Source organism: Python bivittatus, unplaced genomic scaffold (assembly GCF_059951505.1).
Source record: "Python bivittatus isolate LINGU-HERP-01145 unplaced genomic scaffold, Pbiv_v1 ctg000220_np1212, whole genome shotgun sequence".
In the NCBI taxonomy this organism is placed as follows: domain Eukaryota; kingdom Metazoa; phylum Chordata; class Lepidosauria; order Squamata; family Pythonidae; genus Python; species Python bivittatus.
Window position 1 is genome coordinate 3,022,728 of NW_028277048.1, and position 17,491 is coordinate 3,040,218.

Sequence of the window (17,491 nt, forward strand, 5' to 3'; positions counted from 1 at the left end):
TGTTGGAGGGGGTGTTGTTTTCTCCTTGGTAGTTCCTTGATTAAGCTGTTGTTTACTACTTGCTTGTCTGAGTTGGTAGTTCCTTGATTATATAAACTCTACAGTTCAATCCTGAGCTACATATATTCTCTTCTAAAGGGCTATTTCTCACAGAAAGAAAACCTGGGGACCCATCTAATTTGGATCTACCAAGGGCAGGAAGGTCTCTGATCCTTTTCAGAAGGCTTCAGATCAGACTTGAGACTCTCTACAGCTGATCTTGGGACAATTCCTCTTTCCAGCAGTTTGGGCACTTAAAAATGCTAAATGTCTGGCTCAAGGCAGTTCAGTTTTTCTTCTGACTCATCTTACTCAGTGACCTTACACCTCTATAGACAGCAGCCTAGAGGCTTTGAGTCACCATTTCTTGAACAACCCATACCCTTTTACACTTTTCTCAGGCTGAATCAACAAATCACCATGCATCTTCATTTTACAGGCCCTCCACTTTTAGCATAAGAGAAACATTATAATTACCCCAATGTTTAGGACTCCAGTTCCTAAATTAGCCTTCCCCAATCTGGAATGCTGTAATTAGATTAGAACTATATGACTCCCAAATGATCAACATCAAATATATCTGCAGAACACCAAATAGAGTAAGGAATCCTACAGGTAATGATGAATGGTAACATTAGCACAAGATGACACATGCCAATAATGTACCTCACTCTCAGTAGCAGTACTTTTTAAATTAATTGTGCAGCATCTGGGAGTCCAAGGTGATTGCATTTCTTGTCATTTCTTTAAATTACAGTTATGCTGACTAATTTCACATGGCAAGGAAAAGAAGACACGCTCTTAGGACATTTGCTGATTTCACCCAAGCCCATCAACTTTTTTTTTCAGTTTCTAGATAATAGCTTATCAGCAAATATGTTCTTAAATAGAACAGATACTTTCAACATGGCACACTCACCTGTTTATATTTCCTATCTATACCCCATTACACTGAATTGCTTAAAGATATGATGTTGAGGTTCTAATCTTACAACTACTAATGGATTAAATCTGAACCCCATATATTGTCCATGTTGTAACAAGTTATCCCTAAAAAGGCACAATATTTATAGTACATTAAACATTTTCAAAAGCATTTGATATGAACTTGTTCAATCTTGAACAAGCCTTCACGTGAACTTGTTTCACATTTGGATCATCCCTATGCAGATCTACTGGGGAAAAAAATCTCCATAATTTAGCCATCTTGGAGAGAATTGTATTTCTTCGTTTTTATTGTGAGCCGCCCAGAGTCACCCGTGGGGGAGATGGGCGGCATACAAGCCAAATAAATAAATAAATAAATAAATAAATAAATAAATAAATAAATAAATAGCAAAGCAATGAGAAGACAACAGGTATGGGGTAAAAGTAGCAGGCTGGAGACAAGAACAGTCAAGTATTACAGCAACGTCATTGTTTAAGTGCTAGGAGCTTTCTACAAGTTTACAATTTTGAAAACTAACAGCACATTTTTTAAAAAAATGTGAACTCCTAAGTTGTATCCTTTCCCATAAACAATTTATTCCATTTGAACCTTCTTTCAGTAAAGTTTCAGACTTCGCCTTTCAGTTTAGATGGTGCTGTTACCCCTGTAGCTTAAAGCTATGAAGTTAGGGTCAAACCTAGAAAACAGAATCCAGACATTGGCAAATAACAACAGGCCTCATACAGGAGAGCAGATGGTACTAGAAGAGAGGGAGCTGCTGCTTCTAAGCATTAATCTCATGTAATTAGCCAATTTGGGAAGAGGCAGCCAAAAGACAGCTGATATATTCATGTGTGTGCCCACACAAATGCAAACACGCTTCCTCCCTTTGCTACACATAGTCAGCAGGCACTGAGCAAAAATGAGCAAGTTGGATTTGAATTACAATTCAGGGGACACCTGCCATTAATCATAATCTTGCTTGGAGAGGTCACCCAATTTGAGAATCCAGCTCCCAGCCAAATTTCTCTGGGCACTGAGAGCACCCATTTCCATGAGCCAGCTTCACACATGATGCACTCAGGAGATCAGAAGCCTGTAAGAACAGTAGAGAGGCATCCAGGCCGACAGGAGCAATCTCTGTATAGCTGAGCAAAGGCCCCAGGTGGTGCTGACCAGAGGGGGCCATTATGCAGCAAATAACCACTAATGTGCTTGAAAATTGCCTCCAAGCAGGGAACATTATATCATATGAGCTAGGCTCTTCTTTCCTGTCTGTAGAGAATAGGAGATGAGTATTTTGTAATTCTGAACTGATAGGCAGAATTGTCAGCTACTAGAAATTGGACACCATCTGAAGCCTTAATTTTACTGTATGACTCAAGGCAATAAATGTAGCTGGGACCACACATCACACTAAGGCATAATTGAGTTGGCTAGCCTCGGATTAACATGTTAAATGAATCCATCTATTGTGTTTGTAAACTATGACTTATGATTTAGGGTGCTGTATGAAGTCAGTTGCTTATAAACAGTTAAATAAACCATGGGCTAGCAAGATCTGTGAAAGCACTATCCTTCATCCTTCAGTTTTCCTTGTGCAAAGCTTTGCAAATTTCCTTTCTAAGGCAGCAATGCAAGACTTAGCAAGTTAGCAGCCAATATGTAGAGACTGAAAATCCATTAATTTCGAGTCTTAGTCAATATCCTTCTAACAGGGCAGTGCAATGCTTTGGATTCAGTTTCAAAGAAGTGCTTCAGAGGACACAAAACATGAAAGTTGCACCTGTTTCCAACTCTTTAAAGCAGTCATGCAACCCAGGAAAAGACACAGCTACTTTAAAGAGTTGCAGACATGTGCAAATTTCACACTCCATAGCCTACCTTTTGTAACTTCAGAAATCCATTTTGTTCCTTCCAAAACATACTTTTTGCTGAGAACTCTTCCCATCCAAACCATTCCCTTGGGAAATAAAGGACCAGACACATTCACTGAAGGAAAATCACACTCCTGCCACTGAGTGGCCTCAACAACTTGTTTATTTCACACTCCATTCACAGTGCCCAAAACATTTCAACCTGAGACAGAAAGGAGGCATAGACAGAGCTCTCCAAGCCTACTTAGACCAAAATTAAAAATGAAGGACATAACAACAGGACTTTCACTCAGGCAGGACCTACAAACTGAAGTTGTAACATCCCATTATCCCACTTTATGAAGAAGGGCCTTGGTGGAAGTCTCTTACCCTGGTGTTAGTTTATCAGATGAACTGGTCAAAATAATTATTTCAGTTTGTTTTTTCAAGCTCTTCCACTTCCAGTCCTTTCTAACCAATTTAGCAAAACAAGTAGCTGCATTTTTCTTTCTCACTGAGGCCTGAGCATCAAAGACATTGCATGCTGGTATGCACATGAGCTTTTAAATCAAAATTTGGTGCTTACCAACAAAACTTTTGTTGCAAGTACATCAGCCTTCCCCAGCCTGGTACACTCCCAGATGTATTGAGTTGGTAACCTCCATCCACTGTACCCACTCTGGTTGGGAGATTAGAGGGTTGTAGTCCAACATTTCTGGAGCACCAGGTTGGACAAGGCCAATCTACATATTTTGCTTAGTCGTGTGTTTGAGTTTGTTGATTTTACTTACTTTATCCTGGTGGGTTTTTTTGTTCATCATGAAAAGGGACAAGGAGCAATGAGGAGTACTGAAAGCTCTCCCTTAAATCCCAGGGTCTCAGGCACAGAATTAAGCATCCAAATCCCACTTTTGGGCAAACACTCTCATCAACTCACCCCAATATTCAGCCATCTACTTTGAAGAAAGCTATAATTCAGCATGAGTGTTCTTGCTTGCTGATAAGGAAACTGGAAATTAAGAGTCTGGAGCAAGCAGTTCAGGTCAAGCATGCATGTAGACATCCCTCACTGCCATTTTGAAAAGTATTTCCATGCCAAACGTCAATTCAGAAGCAGCTTTTCAAATTTGATTAGTACCCAAAGATACCATGATGCTATCTAAAATTTTGATCAACTGAAATTACCACCTCAAATAGCACTTATAAGGCAATCATAAGTTAAAGCCTAATTTGTTGGATGCTATTCACAAAAAAATTCTTCAGGGAAGAACATCGCAGAACTGATCTTATTCCAGCACAGTCGAGATAACAACTTTCTTTTCAAACAATACAGACTATATCATTTTAGGCCTTAACTACAGTCATTTTGATGCCCTCTGCATCTGTTGAACTTCAACTCCCAGAATCCCTAGCTAACGTAAGTGAAGTCCAACACATATGGAAGGCACCTGATTGGGGAAAAGTGCTTTGAACACTGGACACTTTTTCAAACTTAAGAATTAAATTTCTGCTTTCCTCCATGCCTATCCACCAGCCCTGAAATCAAATTAAACTTATAAAGAATATATTGCACACTGTCAGTCATAGTCACACAACAATATCACACAAATTAGCAGTAATGTATGGCTTCAGAATTTATTACTGGAGGCATAGAGGCAATACTCTGGTTCTCTTTGCAATGGGCATATGCTAAGGAAAGAATGGGACTCCCAGGCTTCTTATGGGGATAGTGAGGAAAGGCAGCTTGGTTTATCAATGGAAGCTGGGGATTTAACATGTGATAACTGACAGATTTATTGATGTTCAAACCAGAAACAGCTCTGACCAACATTCCCACAGAAAAGTGAAGGATGATCTACGCTAAAAAAGATTCTGTAATTTTGTACCTATCCATCTATGTGTTAAAGCCAATTTTCCTAGATACCAAGCATTTTTTATGAGAAGTCATCTCAGCTCGAGTTTCAAAGGTATAAATCAAGACAGGATCTCTTTTGCATGTTTTCCGATAAAAATGTTTAAGAAAATGTCAATTTGATCATTTTCCAAAACTAAAAAAGTAAAGCCTATCAAGTATCTAATACACAACTATTTTGTATTAGTTTTGTATCCCCAACTACTAATGGATTCTCTTTTAGGAAAAGAAATCTTTAGATTAAAAATATTTTGAACAAGTAAAATCAGAATACTAGAAAAAAATAAACTTCTTTAAAATTCCCACAACACAGAAAATTAGAGAAACAATGAGCATGTGTTTCAAGCTACTTCAGGGTACTCAGTTATTACTTGGGTTTGTAAAATCCTTTTTTTGCTACTATATTAAGGTTTGCAGGCTCCAAATTCCTAAGGTTAAATGATAGGTGATAAAAGTATGCATGGATGTTACACAGGCAACCCCCAGGAGCTAGACTTCAAAGCCAGGTGTCTGCAGAACAGGTTAAAAACCTGAGATGCCATTAAAAAGAGAAAGGAAAAAATCGAAAAGTAAAAAACCCTAGTGTTTAAAGTTGGATGAGTGTAGGGAAACTGTTCCCTGATATTCTTTGGGAATGATTTTAAGAGCAGTGTCAGGAATCTGCAGATAAAAGGTGGGCAGTTGCCTTACTGGATGATGACAAAAAATAAATACAGGATAGAAAAAACACGTGATCTTTGTGCACAAAATTACGAAATATTCCATCATCCTGGCACAGCCTCTCCAGTACAGGAACAAATATCAAACAGATCATCAGAAGGCATGTCACTCACCTAATATAAGCCACCCTTTTGAATGGGGATGAACTGGTTTCAAAACAACACTGAGGGAAAGTGAAGGGGAGAATACCAGCAACAGAATTAACTGATGGGCACAAATTTCAGCATTGTAGCACTGTGCACTGGCATGAAGGGGAGAGATCTGCAAACAGAAGAGCAATTTGTTTGCATACATGCAATCATCTGAGATGGGAGAAGGTCTAACAGCACCCATCTGCTGTGTCAACCTTTCCCTGAACACCTTGCCTGCCAGTAAGGACTGTTGTGGGATGCAGCTGGGCTCAAATGCCGCCCTTGTTTTTGAGAAGAGAACAGAAGGTCCATTTGTTCTGCTTTTTCCCCAACTGCCCCATTTCCAAGGTAGAGTATTTTCCTCTAGCCAGCAATTCATTGGGGACATTCTTAAATCATACCATCACCCCCCAACCCCAGTAGTGCCCCTTTAAATAAACGAATATTTATATAGAGAATTTTATATAAAACTCTTTTCCTTTATCACTCGTCATCAAAGTTCTGACTCAGCAGGAAGTTGGCTGCCAGATTTTCATTCTTCTCACAAGCAAAATATGCCTGGATCACCAGGCTCTCAGGAAAGCCCAGGGCCTTTAACTGAGAAAGGGGAGAAGAAGGGGGAGGTGGGAAAGGGAGGTACAAAAAAAGAAAAAAAAGAGAAGAAAATGTTAAACATTACTCATGACAACAATCTATTTTTTTCAGCAAGGAACCAATTGTCAGTAATTTTGCCAAAGCACACTGCAGTAAAAACCTACATTTTTGAAATTCTGAATAGATACTGTAACTTTATGTCAGTCTACTTTTTGGTAACTCTGCCCCAGGAAAGGGGCAAAGGGCATTCCACAATATTTCTCATAAAAATGACACATTGGAAGAATATCAATTATCATGTGTAGGCTTAATACAAGGGTCTCAGGGTCTCGTGCTTTTGTACACACCCCAAATCACACATTTTTCTTTGTTTTAAATTAAAAGTTCTCTTGAAAATGTGCAAGTGGCAAGTGAACAGAGGTTTAATTGAGCTGCCTTTCCATCTCTTGCCATGCCAGCTGAGGTCCATTTCTCCAATTCTCCTTATGCTAGCAGGTATAGCTTTTTTCCAAAAAATCCCTCCAAATCCAAGAAGAATCTAACAGTGGTTTCAGAACAAAACATAAATGCGTGCATTTAATCATATTCATGCAAAACAAAATTATGTTAATTTTAATCATACACTTCAAGTATAAACAGTGTTTTCCTTGATGCTGAAAATGACTATGTAGTATTCTGACTGTAAAACACTGGAGTGAAGACTGTAGCCTCCTCCATCCAACTGAACTACAACAGATCGGCAAGTCTCTCCACTAGAGGAAAAAGGCAGGGTCAAAAAGCCTATTTCAAATGACTTTGTCTTAGAGAAATACAAGAATAAAAAACAGCAGCATTGCAATTTCAGTGCTCACATTCCAATCAGCAGTTGATTCTCGCAGTCATTAAGCATTTGTGTTATCATCAGAGCCTAATCCATATTCCAGAATAACAGATGGTGATTAGGCTTTAATGCTGAGCAAAATCCACAAGCTATATTACAAGCTCAACTCCTTCTGTACTAATTGGACTAATGTTTCTCTACAAGAACAAAAAGAATTATTGTTCTTTTAGCTGCTACATCAGAAGTACACACCTTGAGCTCTAGGAATGACCACTAAAGGCCTCTAAAGGTTGCAACCAACTTGTAATTTTAATGTGACCGAAGAATAAAATTATTAAATGCATGATGGAAGAATAATTATATTAGCTACATTTGATTTTAGTTTTTGTTCAGGCCCAACTAACTACTTTTTGAGTGCAATCCTAGCCTGCCACTGAAAGGTTCAAATATAGTCTTCAACCCCAAATTAGCTATGCATGCCTTCACTAAACTGTTTTGTATGTCAAGAAGGAAATCCTTAGAAATGAACCCCCTAGTGAAAAAGTCACCATGAGAAAGACAAAGAATTCCCTGAGGCCATCCTTTCCTTGCCACTGGCCCCTATTCCCAGTTCAACACATTTACCCTTTCTATGGCTTCTTTTTCCTGAGGCGTAACTTGGATGTAGTTCATCTGGGGAGCTTCTTCCCCAATAGCACCCATCTCTCCCTCAATGTCTGCGATGTCAGCCATTTCACCTAGAGGTTCATTGAGCATCTGAATGAACTGCTCCTGATGCTGACTAATTTGCTGCAAAGGAAGATGGTCACTGTTACCAAACACTCTCTGCATCTACATCTGTGCAACTAGGCACAACATACATATAGTACATGTTGACATACACACCCACATCATTGTCTCCAGTGCTGGGACTTCAAGACCCAGAATGGATTTCAGTATGATAGAACAGCTGAAGGGACAACACAGGGATACATGCCCTGCTGATCTTTCTTCCTCCATCTGCTTTTCCCATTCTTAGCCCACTGTTTTCTCAAGTATCATGAACTTGCATCTGCTTTTCAAGCTTACCCATATACAATTAAAAGCCATGCCAAACCACTGATTCATCAGTGACCAACAAGACAGTCCTCGCTTAATGACTGTCCTGTTTAGCAAATGTTCAAAGTTACAATGGCACTGGAAAAGCAACGTTATGACCAATCCTCACACTTATGACTGTCACAGCGTCCCCACAGTCATGTCATTGCCATTTGTATGCTTCACAGCCAGCTTCTGACAAGCAGAGTCAATGGGGAAGCCAGCAATAAAATTGCAAGTCACAGTCACGTGATATCTTGCTTAATGACTGTGGGTGATTCACTTAACGACCATGGTGGAAGTGAGGTCGTAAGTCTGTCACAACCACGATGTCTCGCTTAACAACCATATTGCTCAGCAATGGAGTTGCCAGTCCCAACTGTGGTTGTTTAAGTGAGGACTACCTGTAGATAAATCTTCAGAACAAGGAAGAAACTGAAGCAAGATTGGAAGCAACCTTAATGAAAGAATCCCAAGAAACAAACATCCATCTCAACATAGGGCATAATTCTAATAATCAAAGCCATGAAAACTGAAAACATAACTGGACACGTGTCACTGCTTAGCAGATGAGGCAGGGACACATGATTTGCTTTGCCTCTTAGACTATTATGATACCCACCTCCCTCACAAAAACCCCATTGAGAAACAGGGAGACTTTGTGGGGTCCTCCAAAAGGTAGACTTCCCTTCCACGATAGCTTACATTTGCTGCAATGTTGCCAGGAAGAGGGAAATAAAGAAAGCCCAAAGAAAGTTACCTGGAGCAGTTGAGGGTTCTCTTGGCCTAATTGCTGGAGCAAAGCTGGGAGCAAGGCTGGATTCTGCTGTATCACCTGCCTCATATTCTGGAACTGAGGCTGATCTCGCAGAAATTCCAGAGGGTTCTCTCCTGTAGGTCCAAGGAGTATTAAGGACATGCATCCAACCAGAATGGCAGCAAACAGGGAGAGGGCTTTGGAATGGCTGAAGAATGTGCACAAAGGAATGAGCCATTGTGCCTTCTAGAATGAACAGCTATCCCCCACCACACTAGACAGCAACTGCTTGAGTACCATTATATGTGCCAATTAGTTCCCTGCTCAGAAAATGTTCTATATGGGCATGAGAAAAAGACAACTCACCTTCTGGTGCAGGCGGGTCTTGGGGCTGGCTCTCCTGGATGGGAGCTCTCTCAGGTTCTGGACTACCTGGTATGCCCTGCGAAGTTAAAAAGAAAAAAGCAGAATTACAGAACTATTCCCAGACCAGTTTTTTCACAATTTTATCCTCAGCATGTGTTTTGAATTTGTCCAGAGTGGCTGGGAAACTGGCCATGGGTGCACATTCATAACCAAGTCCAGAGACTACAAGCCTCCTGTAAACTGCAGAATCAGGCACAGGTGGAAACTGTGTAGAAATTCATTAACACTGTAATAATAAGATGGCTTCTATTATTGGCTCCAAAATCAGGAAAACTTCCAGAGAAAAGGAGAAAACATTTTCATTTTACAGATCTCCCTGCCTTTCTCTCTGCTCCAAAATCATAGCCTCTTAACAGCTATTACCTGATTGTGCCCCATTTAGTTCATTCCAATAGTGGCTTCACTATTTCAGTTCTCAGAACTTAGATGGCTTAGATTGTTCTCTATGAATGTTGAACAAAGAATGTAAGACCACAGGATCAGATAGTTCAAATGGCTGTAGAATGCATTTCTAAAAGGTTTTATTTAGCAAAGTCTTTTCATACAATTTTACTTTGCCTTTCCATCCTGAATGTGTTCAGTTAGCCACTTGTAAGACAGTGGCTTCTGCTAAAAGTACACATCAATTGCACAGAGCACCAATCAGCTATAATGGAGGCCTTAATCATATACTTCAGTGCCTCACAATATTGTCTACTGTATGACAAAAAATATTCTCAGTGATCTCCAAGGTGCATTTTCAAATTTGTTTCCTTAGCAGCAAGTACAGAGTCAGTATTGGTGAGATGTGGCTATCACTGAGAACACAAGAGATTTGTTGAGGGAAGAGGAGAACCTTCCATAGCTTGCTGTTAGATGTGGCAGGAGATATATTTAGAAAACCAGAGGTTGATTCACTACACTGTGTGTACAAATGTCATCCCACAAATGCAGATACAATAACTGAGGTAAAACAGGAATATGCAGTTTTGTTCCAGATATTTTGAGCTACAACTCCATATCTGACCCCAGCCATGCTTGTTAAAGCTTGTATAAGGCATACTTCAAAATACTCAGAGAACCCAAGATTACCTACCTCTGACAGCAATTTATGCTGAAACACTCTTATCACTCATGCAAATTTGCTGTCCAGCCAGTAGCCAACTAATCCATGTATCTGTTTAGCAAGTCCTTTGGCAAATAGGCACATTTTGGTCTTCTCCAGCATTATACACTAGCAAGCATCACACATAGAGCAGAAGGCTCTTATTTGGTCACCCTTTAAGAGGACCTGCTTAACATGGTTAAAAACTGGTGCTGCTATGCCTATTCAAGATAGCAGACCAATGCAATGAGGGAAAGGGAAACCAAGAATGAGTTTGACACAGAAAAAATATGACTCTTTCATGGAGGTGAAGAAAACCCCCAAACACCTCAGTGGGAGTAGAATAAGTTCAGCAGTTCTCCTCACCGTCAGCAGGTATTCCACAGCCCGGTGCGGGTTGTTGTAGCTCGCCCGTAGTGCTGCCACCACCCGCTCTCGCTCATAGCCCATTGACATGATTTCAGTCAGCATTGTCTCATATTCTGAGCCAGTAACTAAAAGCACAAACAGAAGATAGTTTTGCATTATTGGGAAGGCCTGCTGTTACTTTCTTGGCTAAAAGAAATTCAAACCTCTCCCCTCCAAAAAGCAAAAGCAGGCAAGCTTGTATTACTGTATTGCTGAACAATAATACAAGCACCAACTCTCTGTTCTCAGGTCCTCAAATACTTTCTGAAAACCAGAGGCAGAATGGAGGTTTCAAGTTTCTCTCCACTCACAGAAATCCTCAGTAAATCATTGAGTGCTTAGATTTCAGCTACAATGTAATTTCCTTCACAGAGGTGGAAAGGAGGACTGAGTTCAGAATTATTAGCTCCCAAAGCCAATGCTCCATACTACGTTTTGTTCTTGCTATATAACAGCCAGGAAAGAGGCAAGTAGGCTGCATTATAGGTAAATCACCAGGGCATTTGAACCTGACTGAAAATAATTAAACTTCTAAAGCATCACTAGTCAACAGCACAGCTTGGAACCTGGAATGAGAGCCACTTTAACGATGAAACAAATTTCATCATCAGCAGTCTTCATCTACACTAGTAGTTTTTAACCTTTCCAGACTGGAGATAGTTATAGGCTGGGGTTAAATAATTAACTTTTCACTTAAGAAAAAAAAAAAGACAAGAACAAAATACCACTAATTTATTGCCCGCTAGGTCTATATTCTAGGTACAGCAGTAAGGCAGGAATCTTCACCCTTTGGGGGCTGATGAGCACATCTGATATTTTGAGAACATATTGTAGGCATTCTCACAAAATGGTTTCATAGGGGACACAACCAGTTACAAGGTTCAGTTTATCAAAATACCACCTACTACTGTCTGTTCTTTCTTCCTGCAGGATACTTCCTGCCGCCTCTACTCGTCAGGGTCCATTTTCTGGAAAGGTAGGTATACTTCAGAATAAAGTGATAGAAAATAAAAATGAATTGGATTGGCCTAAGAAAATTTATGGTGTCTATTTAAGAACCACAGGCATTGTTCAGTTAAGACAATGAAGGCTGCTGCTTGTTTTATAACATGCCAGTTTAAAAAATTAAATATAAAAAAATCTAATGGGACAGGGATTCTGTTGAGTACCCAAGTTAAAGTCAAAGGTGGTCCAAAACACCATAATTTCAGAGCTAAAGAGAAATATGTTAACCAGCAATGGCCATAAGAGGGCAGTATATTCAAAGTGAACTCTTTCTTTCAAGAAGCTAGCTATGAATCTCTTATACAAGAAATGTTGAGAAAGAAGGTGTCATAGTCTCAATCAGAAAACAGCCAGTTGTAGTAAAACTGCTGAAAATTGTTTCTTTCTTGGAAAGCAAAGGAAAAGTATTTACCTACCTAAAGTGGAAGCTGCATCATCTTCACGTCCCATGCTACCTGAAGAGGGAACAGAGCTGCAAATTTAAGAGAAAGAAATAGTAGCTGCGTCCTTCCAGATAACTGGACAAGAAAATTGAAAATCCAAAAATAACCCCAAGCAAAAGAACAGCTGATTTCCTCTTCAATAATAAAATCTCTTATATGCCCACCCATGACCACACCATGTGTAAAGATTTTGACCACTGCCACCCTCGACAGTTGGAGCGCTTCTGCTATCAAGGCCATTTCTTTAAAAGGGATAGGATGAAACTGGCAAACCCTAGCAACTAAGCTAGGGGTCAACAATTAGCACTGGGGATTTCCAAAACATATGAAGTACAAATAACACTGGATTTTCAGAACCATTCTCTCATTCTGAAATATCATTCTAAAATTACTTACAAAACAGTTAAGAGTTCTGGAAAACAGTAAGGCAAGCCAAACATACCCAACTGTAGTTTCCAGGGGTGAAACAGTCACTGACTCTTCAGGAGGCTTTTCCTCACTTGATGGGGTTGCTTGGAGGGGTGAAATGGTAGCTGCTGTAGGCCCAGAGGACGGTGTGGGTTCTGAAGTGGGTGCTGCATCAGTGGGTGAAGAAACAGGAGCTCCTGAGCCTGTTTTGTTCTTAATAGAAAACCAAAAGGAGTGCCTCAGGTAAGGAGATGAAGCTGTCCTACCCTAAATTTCTATACCATCAAACAGGGCGAGCCCAAAAAACTGCCCTTCATGTACTGATTAGTATTGAAAGCAATGTCTCTTTGACTACCCACCCCCATTCCTGAAGTACCTAATAGACTAGTACCAGTACCCCATTTCCTAATAAAACTGCTTTTAGCACTATCCATACAAAGGGGGACTGCTGAAGCATAGTAGCCCTTTGAAACAATAGAATCATTACTATGAAGCAAAGGAGATGCTCAGCCATACCTTGGTGACCATCACCACTACGAAGTTCTTCTCATCAATCTTGTACTCCTTGATGGGGACATCATCACTCAGGATCTTGCCAGCATATATAAGCTTCTGGCCTGACACGGGGAAAGCTTCCTTGCCCTTTTCAGCCTCAATCTTCTCCTTAAGTACTCGGACCTGTGGGTCAAGACCAAGCTGGCTCCACCATCCACCTTGTACTGAATGCTTAAAGGCCAATTCTTTCTATCCCAACAGTGTTGAACTATAGATGCAAGTGTCAGATGGAGAAATGTGGCATGGAGGAGCTGCTGGATGGAAAGAGTTGGTGATGCATTTGTGGGTAGAGATTGAGAAATGGCCTGAGTGCAAGAACTTTAAAGGGCACATCACTGTAATGAATGAGAACCCATTCCTAGTGATTAGGAATGGCTTTAGAATGGCAATGGTTTCTATAAATCGTTAGGAAAGATGATCCTATTGCTTTGACCTTCCATCACTCCCCATCCCCAAACCCAAGACAAGGATATATGGAATTAATTAATGCTTTTATTTTACTTCTACAACCAAAAAGTACTAGGCCACCCAGAAGCAATAGTTACATTGGATAGGCATTGTTCTCTCGAAAGTATGTTCTCCATTCCTTCATATGCAATAGACTACTATACTTGAAGACAATTTTCTAACAAGCAGTGTTCTCCTTCGTTGAAATACAGTTCTCTATAATCTGGGCAAAGAAAGATATGGAGGAGGCAGCTGATATATTTTATAGTGTGTGGCTTACGTGAATTTCCTGCCCTCAAAGAACTATTTTGTCCATGAAAACCAGTAGAAGGTGAAACATAAGAGATTTTTTTTTCCAAATAGGAAAATGTTGCTGAAGGATGTAGAATAATAGTTATGTTACATTATCCTTCTAAGTTGTATGGAACATCAGGAATTGTTTCCTTCACTGTTCCAATTCCCAAAGATATAAAAGATGAGGCCAGAGCAGCCTTACCCCAACCTAGTGTCCTTCTCCAAATGTGTTGACAACTCTTGAAACTCCCAACAAGCAAGATCCATGTCCAAAATATCTGGAAAACCCCAGGTTATGGAAGGCTGATGTGAGGTAAATTTTTCACACAACAAAGTACTGTTAAATGGAATGCAGACTAAATTTTATTACATCATTATTCTCTGAGGCATACTGAAAAATATAGGTAGATTCAAAGTGTACAGTTACTTCAGATTAACCAGGTCATTAGATAGAAACACCTCCCACTTACACACAGGAGAACACTCCAGCTGTTAAATTGCTTATTGGCATCTTGAGAAGTGTTGCACACTACAATTCTACCTGGCAACTGAACATGAGTACAAATTTCATTTGCTGTTATGCTGCAGGACCTGAAGGATTGTTGGTCTAAAATAGTACAATGCTGCAGCATTCGTCACGAATACATTCTCTGCTGCAAAACTGAGAGACATGTGCAATGGTGGGTAATCCAAACATTAAAATATTGGATTTCAAGATTATTTAAAGGAAGGCTTTAAAGAGTCTTCTGATAATAATGTGAAATAGTTTGTCTACTTACATACTCAAAGCTTGAGCTCCCAGTTTTAAATCTTGCAAGGCCATACTACTGGGGGTTAGCAGCGCTTGTTATGGCTAAATGATAGTCTAGAATGTTTTGTGCATATTACAATTTTACCGTTCAGTTCACTGAGGTGTAGAAATACCTGAATACACACATACATAAGTATGATGTATTCAAGCCCTAAAGAGGGCTTCTGTCTGCAAAAAGAATGACAATGGTTAATCTGTAGGAGCTCTTGGTGTTGTTAAAAACTTCTATAAAATGTGAAGATGACAACATAGAGTCTCCTTACGTATACTTTTAAAATGCCTTAGGAGGACTAGGCTCTTTTGTGCAGAGAAGACACAGTAACTGCCAAACATTCAATTCTCACTCTTGCTGGAGAACTTTGTCTATTAACAAAGGCACTTTCTGAACTGAAACAGGTGCTCTGACAGCAAAAGCATCCAAATGAAAAGGAAGTCATGTTTCATAAAAAAAAAAAAAAAACTTTTCACATTAAAAAAAAAATATTTTCAAGTTTTATAACAGCTTTATAACTTGAATGCAAAGAGACCATTAAGATCAAACTAGAAACTGGATAACCATAAGTCTTACTCATTTGCAACAACTGATGCTTCATGGAATTATAGAATATAAGGACTAGAAGGGACTCAGTTCAACCTCCTGCCCAGTTCAATCACTGTTTTGTAGCTCAAAGCATTGTGTTTACTAGAAAAAAAGTAATAATGACTCTTGACCTGTATGACTGAAGCAAATGAGGCATCTGAATCAGTTTCCCACTATTGATAAAATAATCCTTTACCACACCATATCTGGGGTCATTGCAACCTAATTTCATTAAAACAAAACCTGACAAATCAGTATTAATGCTGTAACAAAAAAGGCACAGAGCTCACTGTAAGTAACACCATTTTCCCTATTGAAGAAAAGTTGACAAGTAGGAATGCCATGGATCAAGAAACCTCATATGCTTTGTATGGGAGAATTCCAAGACCATACCAACTGGAATGGAAACATGAATGGTTTTAGGAAAGAAGGAGATCAAGAAAGGTGTGGTTGGATGGAAAGTAGATTCTCAAAAGCCAGAGAACAGAATGCTAAGGAACAAAAAGCATATGGGCATGGTGAAAACAAGGATGGTTTGCAAGGATAGAAAGGTGAGGAGAGGTAGAATGAAATTATCTTGGCTAGATTCAGTTAGATTTTCTTCTTATATCTTTAATTTCTTTTGCTTATTACTTTGTATTCTTACTTGGCACTTTGCATAATACTGTACTGCTCAACCCAAAACGGAATAGCGTGATAAGTATATATAACCCCCGGACAACAGATCATTTCATTGCAGGGTTAGAAATGAAAGCTAAATATCACACTACAACTAGCAGATCTGAAAACGATGGAACAGCGTGTAATTATCTGGCTCATTCATATACGGAAGCCGTATGAAAACCGGAGCAATGGCACGATGTTACAGTGTGGGACTTCAAGAGGAAATGAAGAAGAAAACAAAACTATGAAATACGAGCTCAGCAGCATCGAACTACAGAAACACAACAGAGGATCAGCTACCAAGAGTTATAAAAAGGGGGAAAAGAAATCTCCTGCTTTCCTTATACGTCTGGCTGGTTATTCTGTTCTGTTTTAAAGAAGTGACAGCAGGGAAGTCAGGTTAAAGGCTGAGAAAGTAGAGCTCTACAAGGCAGGGCGATATAAATCCCCTCCCACGTGAAACACCGGGAGCGAAAGGCACAGAACAGCAAGAGATGCTTGTCCAAAGGTGATTTCGGAGGGAAGTGGAGGAGGACGCCTAACGGGGACAGCCACGCACAGACTTCACACGGGAGGAGGGCCGGAAGGGGGAAAGAAGCGAGGACGAAAGACCCGCCGCCCCTCACCGTCTCGTCGGGCTCCATTCGGATCTTGAATGTCTGCTGCTGCAGAGTCTTCAGGGTGACGGTCACCGCCATGGCGAGGGGTGGCGGAGGGAGGCAGCGGCGAAAACTGGCGGTTCCTCCCAACGGATTCAGCGGAGGCCCCCACAACATGCAACTTCACGACGCCGCCATTTTAAGCGCACTTCGCGCCGCTTCCGCTCCCAGCCCGACCCTTCCCACGTGATGGGAGACAGGAAAGAAGCCCTAATCATAGAGATAGAAAAGTTAAGAGCCGCTCTTCCGCAGTGCCCGGCTTCCGGTTTGTCTTGGGATTTCGTTTAACGCGGCGTGCGGCCCCTGGAGGAGGTGGCGCGTGGACCGGCGTTCGATTGACACCTTAATTAGGAGGGAGGGGGAAGATTGCTGGTGGAACGGAATAGAATCGTTTTGGAGGAAATGCCATTTTTTTTTACTTTCCGACTCCTGTTTACAGCGGAGCTTTTATTTGTATGGGATTGGCTGTAATATCAAATTACAGCGGTCCTTTCCCCGAACTAGCAATTAAAATTTTGCGGCTAGCTTGCCAATATCCCACTCGAGTTTCCTAGGGATAGCCATCTCACGAAGAAGGGCACTTGACAGAAGCCGATTAAAAAAAAAAAATCAAAGAGTACAGAAAATGAACGATCGTCGTTGTTCCTCTTTTGACAGGAGTTTGTCTTCATCTTGCCATGCTATTACTTCTGAGAAGTAAACTCTGAACAGCTAATTCACCAATTTCTATTCTCAACACTCCTCGGCAAGGATTAGCTGTTCTCAGAATATATACTGTAAGGGTCCAGTATCACCATGCATAACAGCTTTATAATTAACACCAAGTTTTTTGTTAAGGTGCAATTCCCATCCAACCCCAAGCAATAGACAACAA

At 40.3% G+C, this 17,491-nt stretch overlaps 1 protein-coding gene across 2 annotated transcripts; it reads right to left on the reverse strand.

The window, feature by feature from the left end:
* Positions 1 to 2,960: 2,960 nt before the first annotated feature.
* On the reverse strand, positions 2,961 to 16,801 carry RAD23A (RAD23 nucleotide excision repair protein A). 2 transcript variants are annotated; one of them, XM_007432103.4, is made up of 9 exons: positions 16,585 to 16,800; positions 13,125 to 13,286; positions 12,643 to 12,821; positions 12,174 to 12,229; positions 10,711 to 10,838; positions 9,201 to 9,276; positions 8,838 to 8,968; positions 7,625 to 7,789; positions 2,961 to 6,183 (listed from the first exon to the last, which is right to left on the reverse strand). In XM_007432103.4, exons 1-9 carry the CDS (start codon positions 16,732 to 16,734, stop codon positions 6,070 to 6,072), a joined length of 1,161 nt encoding a protein of 386 aa, XP_007432165.1. In that variant the 5' UTR covers positions 16,735 to 16,800; the 3' UTR covers positions 2,961 to 6,069. The 2 variants fall into 2 exon arrangements, with proteins under 2 accessions (XP_007432165.1, XP_007432166.1); XM_007432104.4 differs by lacking the exon at positions 13,125 to 13,286 and having other exon boundaries at positions 16,585 to 16,801.
* Positions 16,802 to 17,491: the final 690 nt, after the last annotated feature.

Excerpts from the sequence above, each read along its gene's own strand:
- RAD23A (XM_007432103.4), bottom strand. The coding sequence starts at position 16,734 with ATGTTGTGGGGGCCTCCGCTGAATCCGTTGGGAGGAACCGCCAGTTTT. Across the intron at positions 13,287-16,584 it reads GAATGGAGCCCGACGAGACG|GTCCGAGTACTTAAGGAGAA; the intron begins GTGAGGGGCGGC and ends CTTGACCCACAG. Across the intron at positions 6,184-7,624 it reads AAAAAGAAGCCATAGAAAGG|TTAAAGGCCCTGGGCTTTCC; the intron begins GTAAATGTGTTG and ends CCCCTTTCTCAG.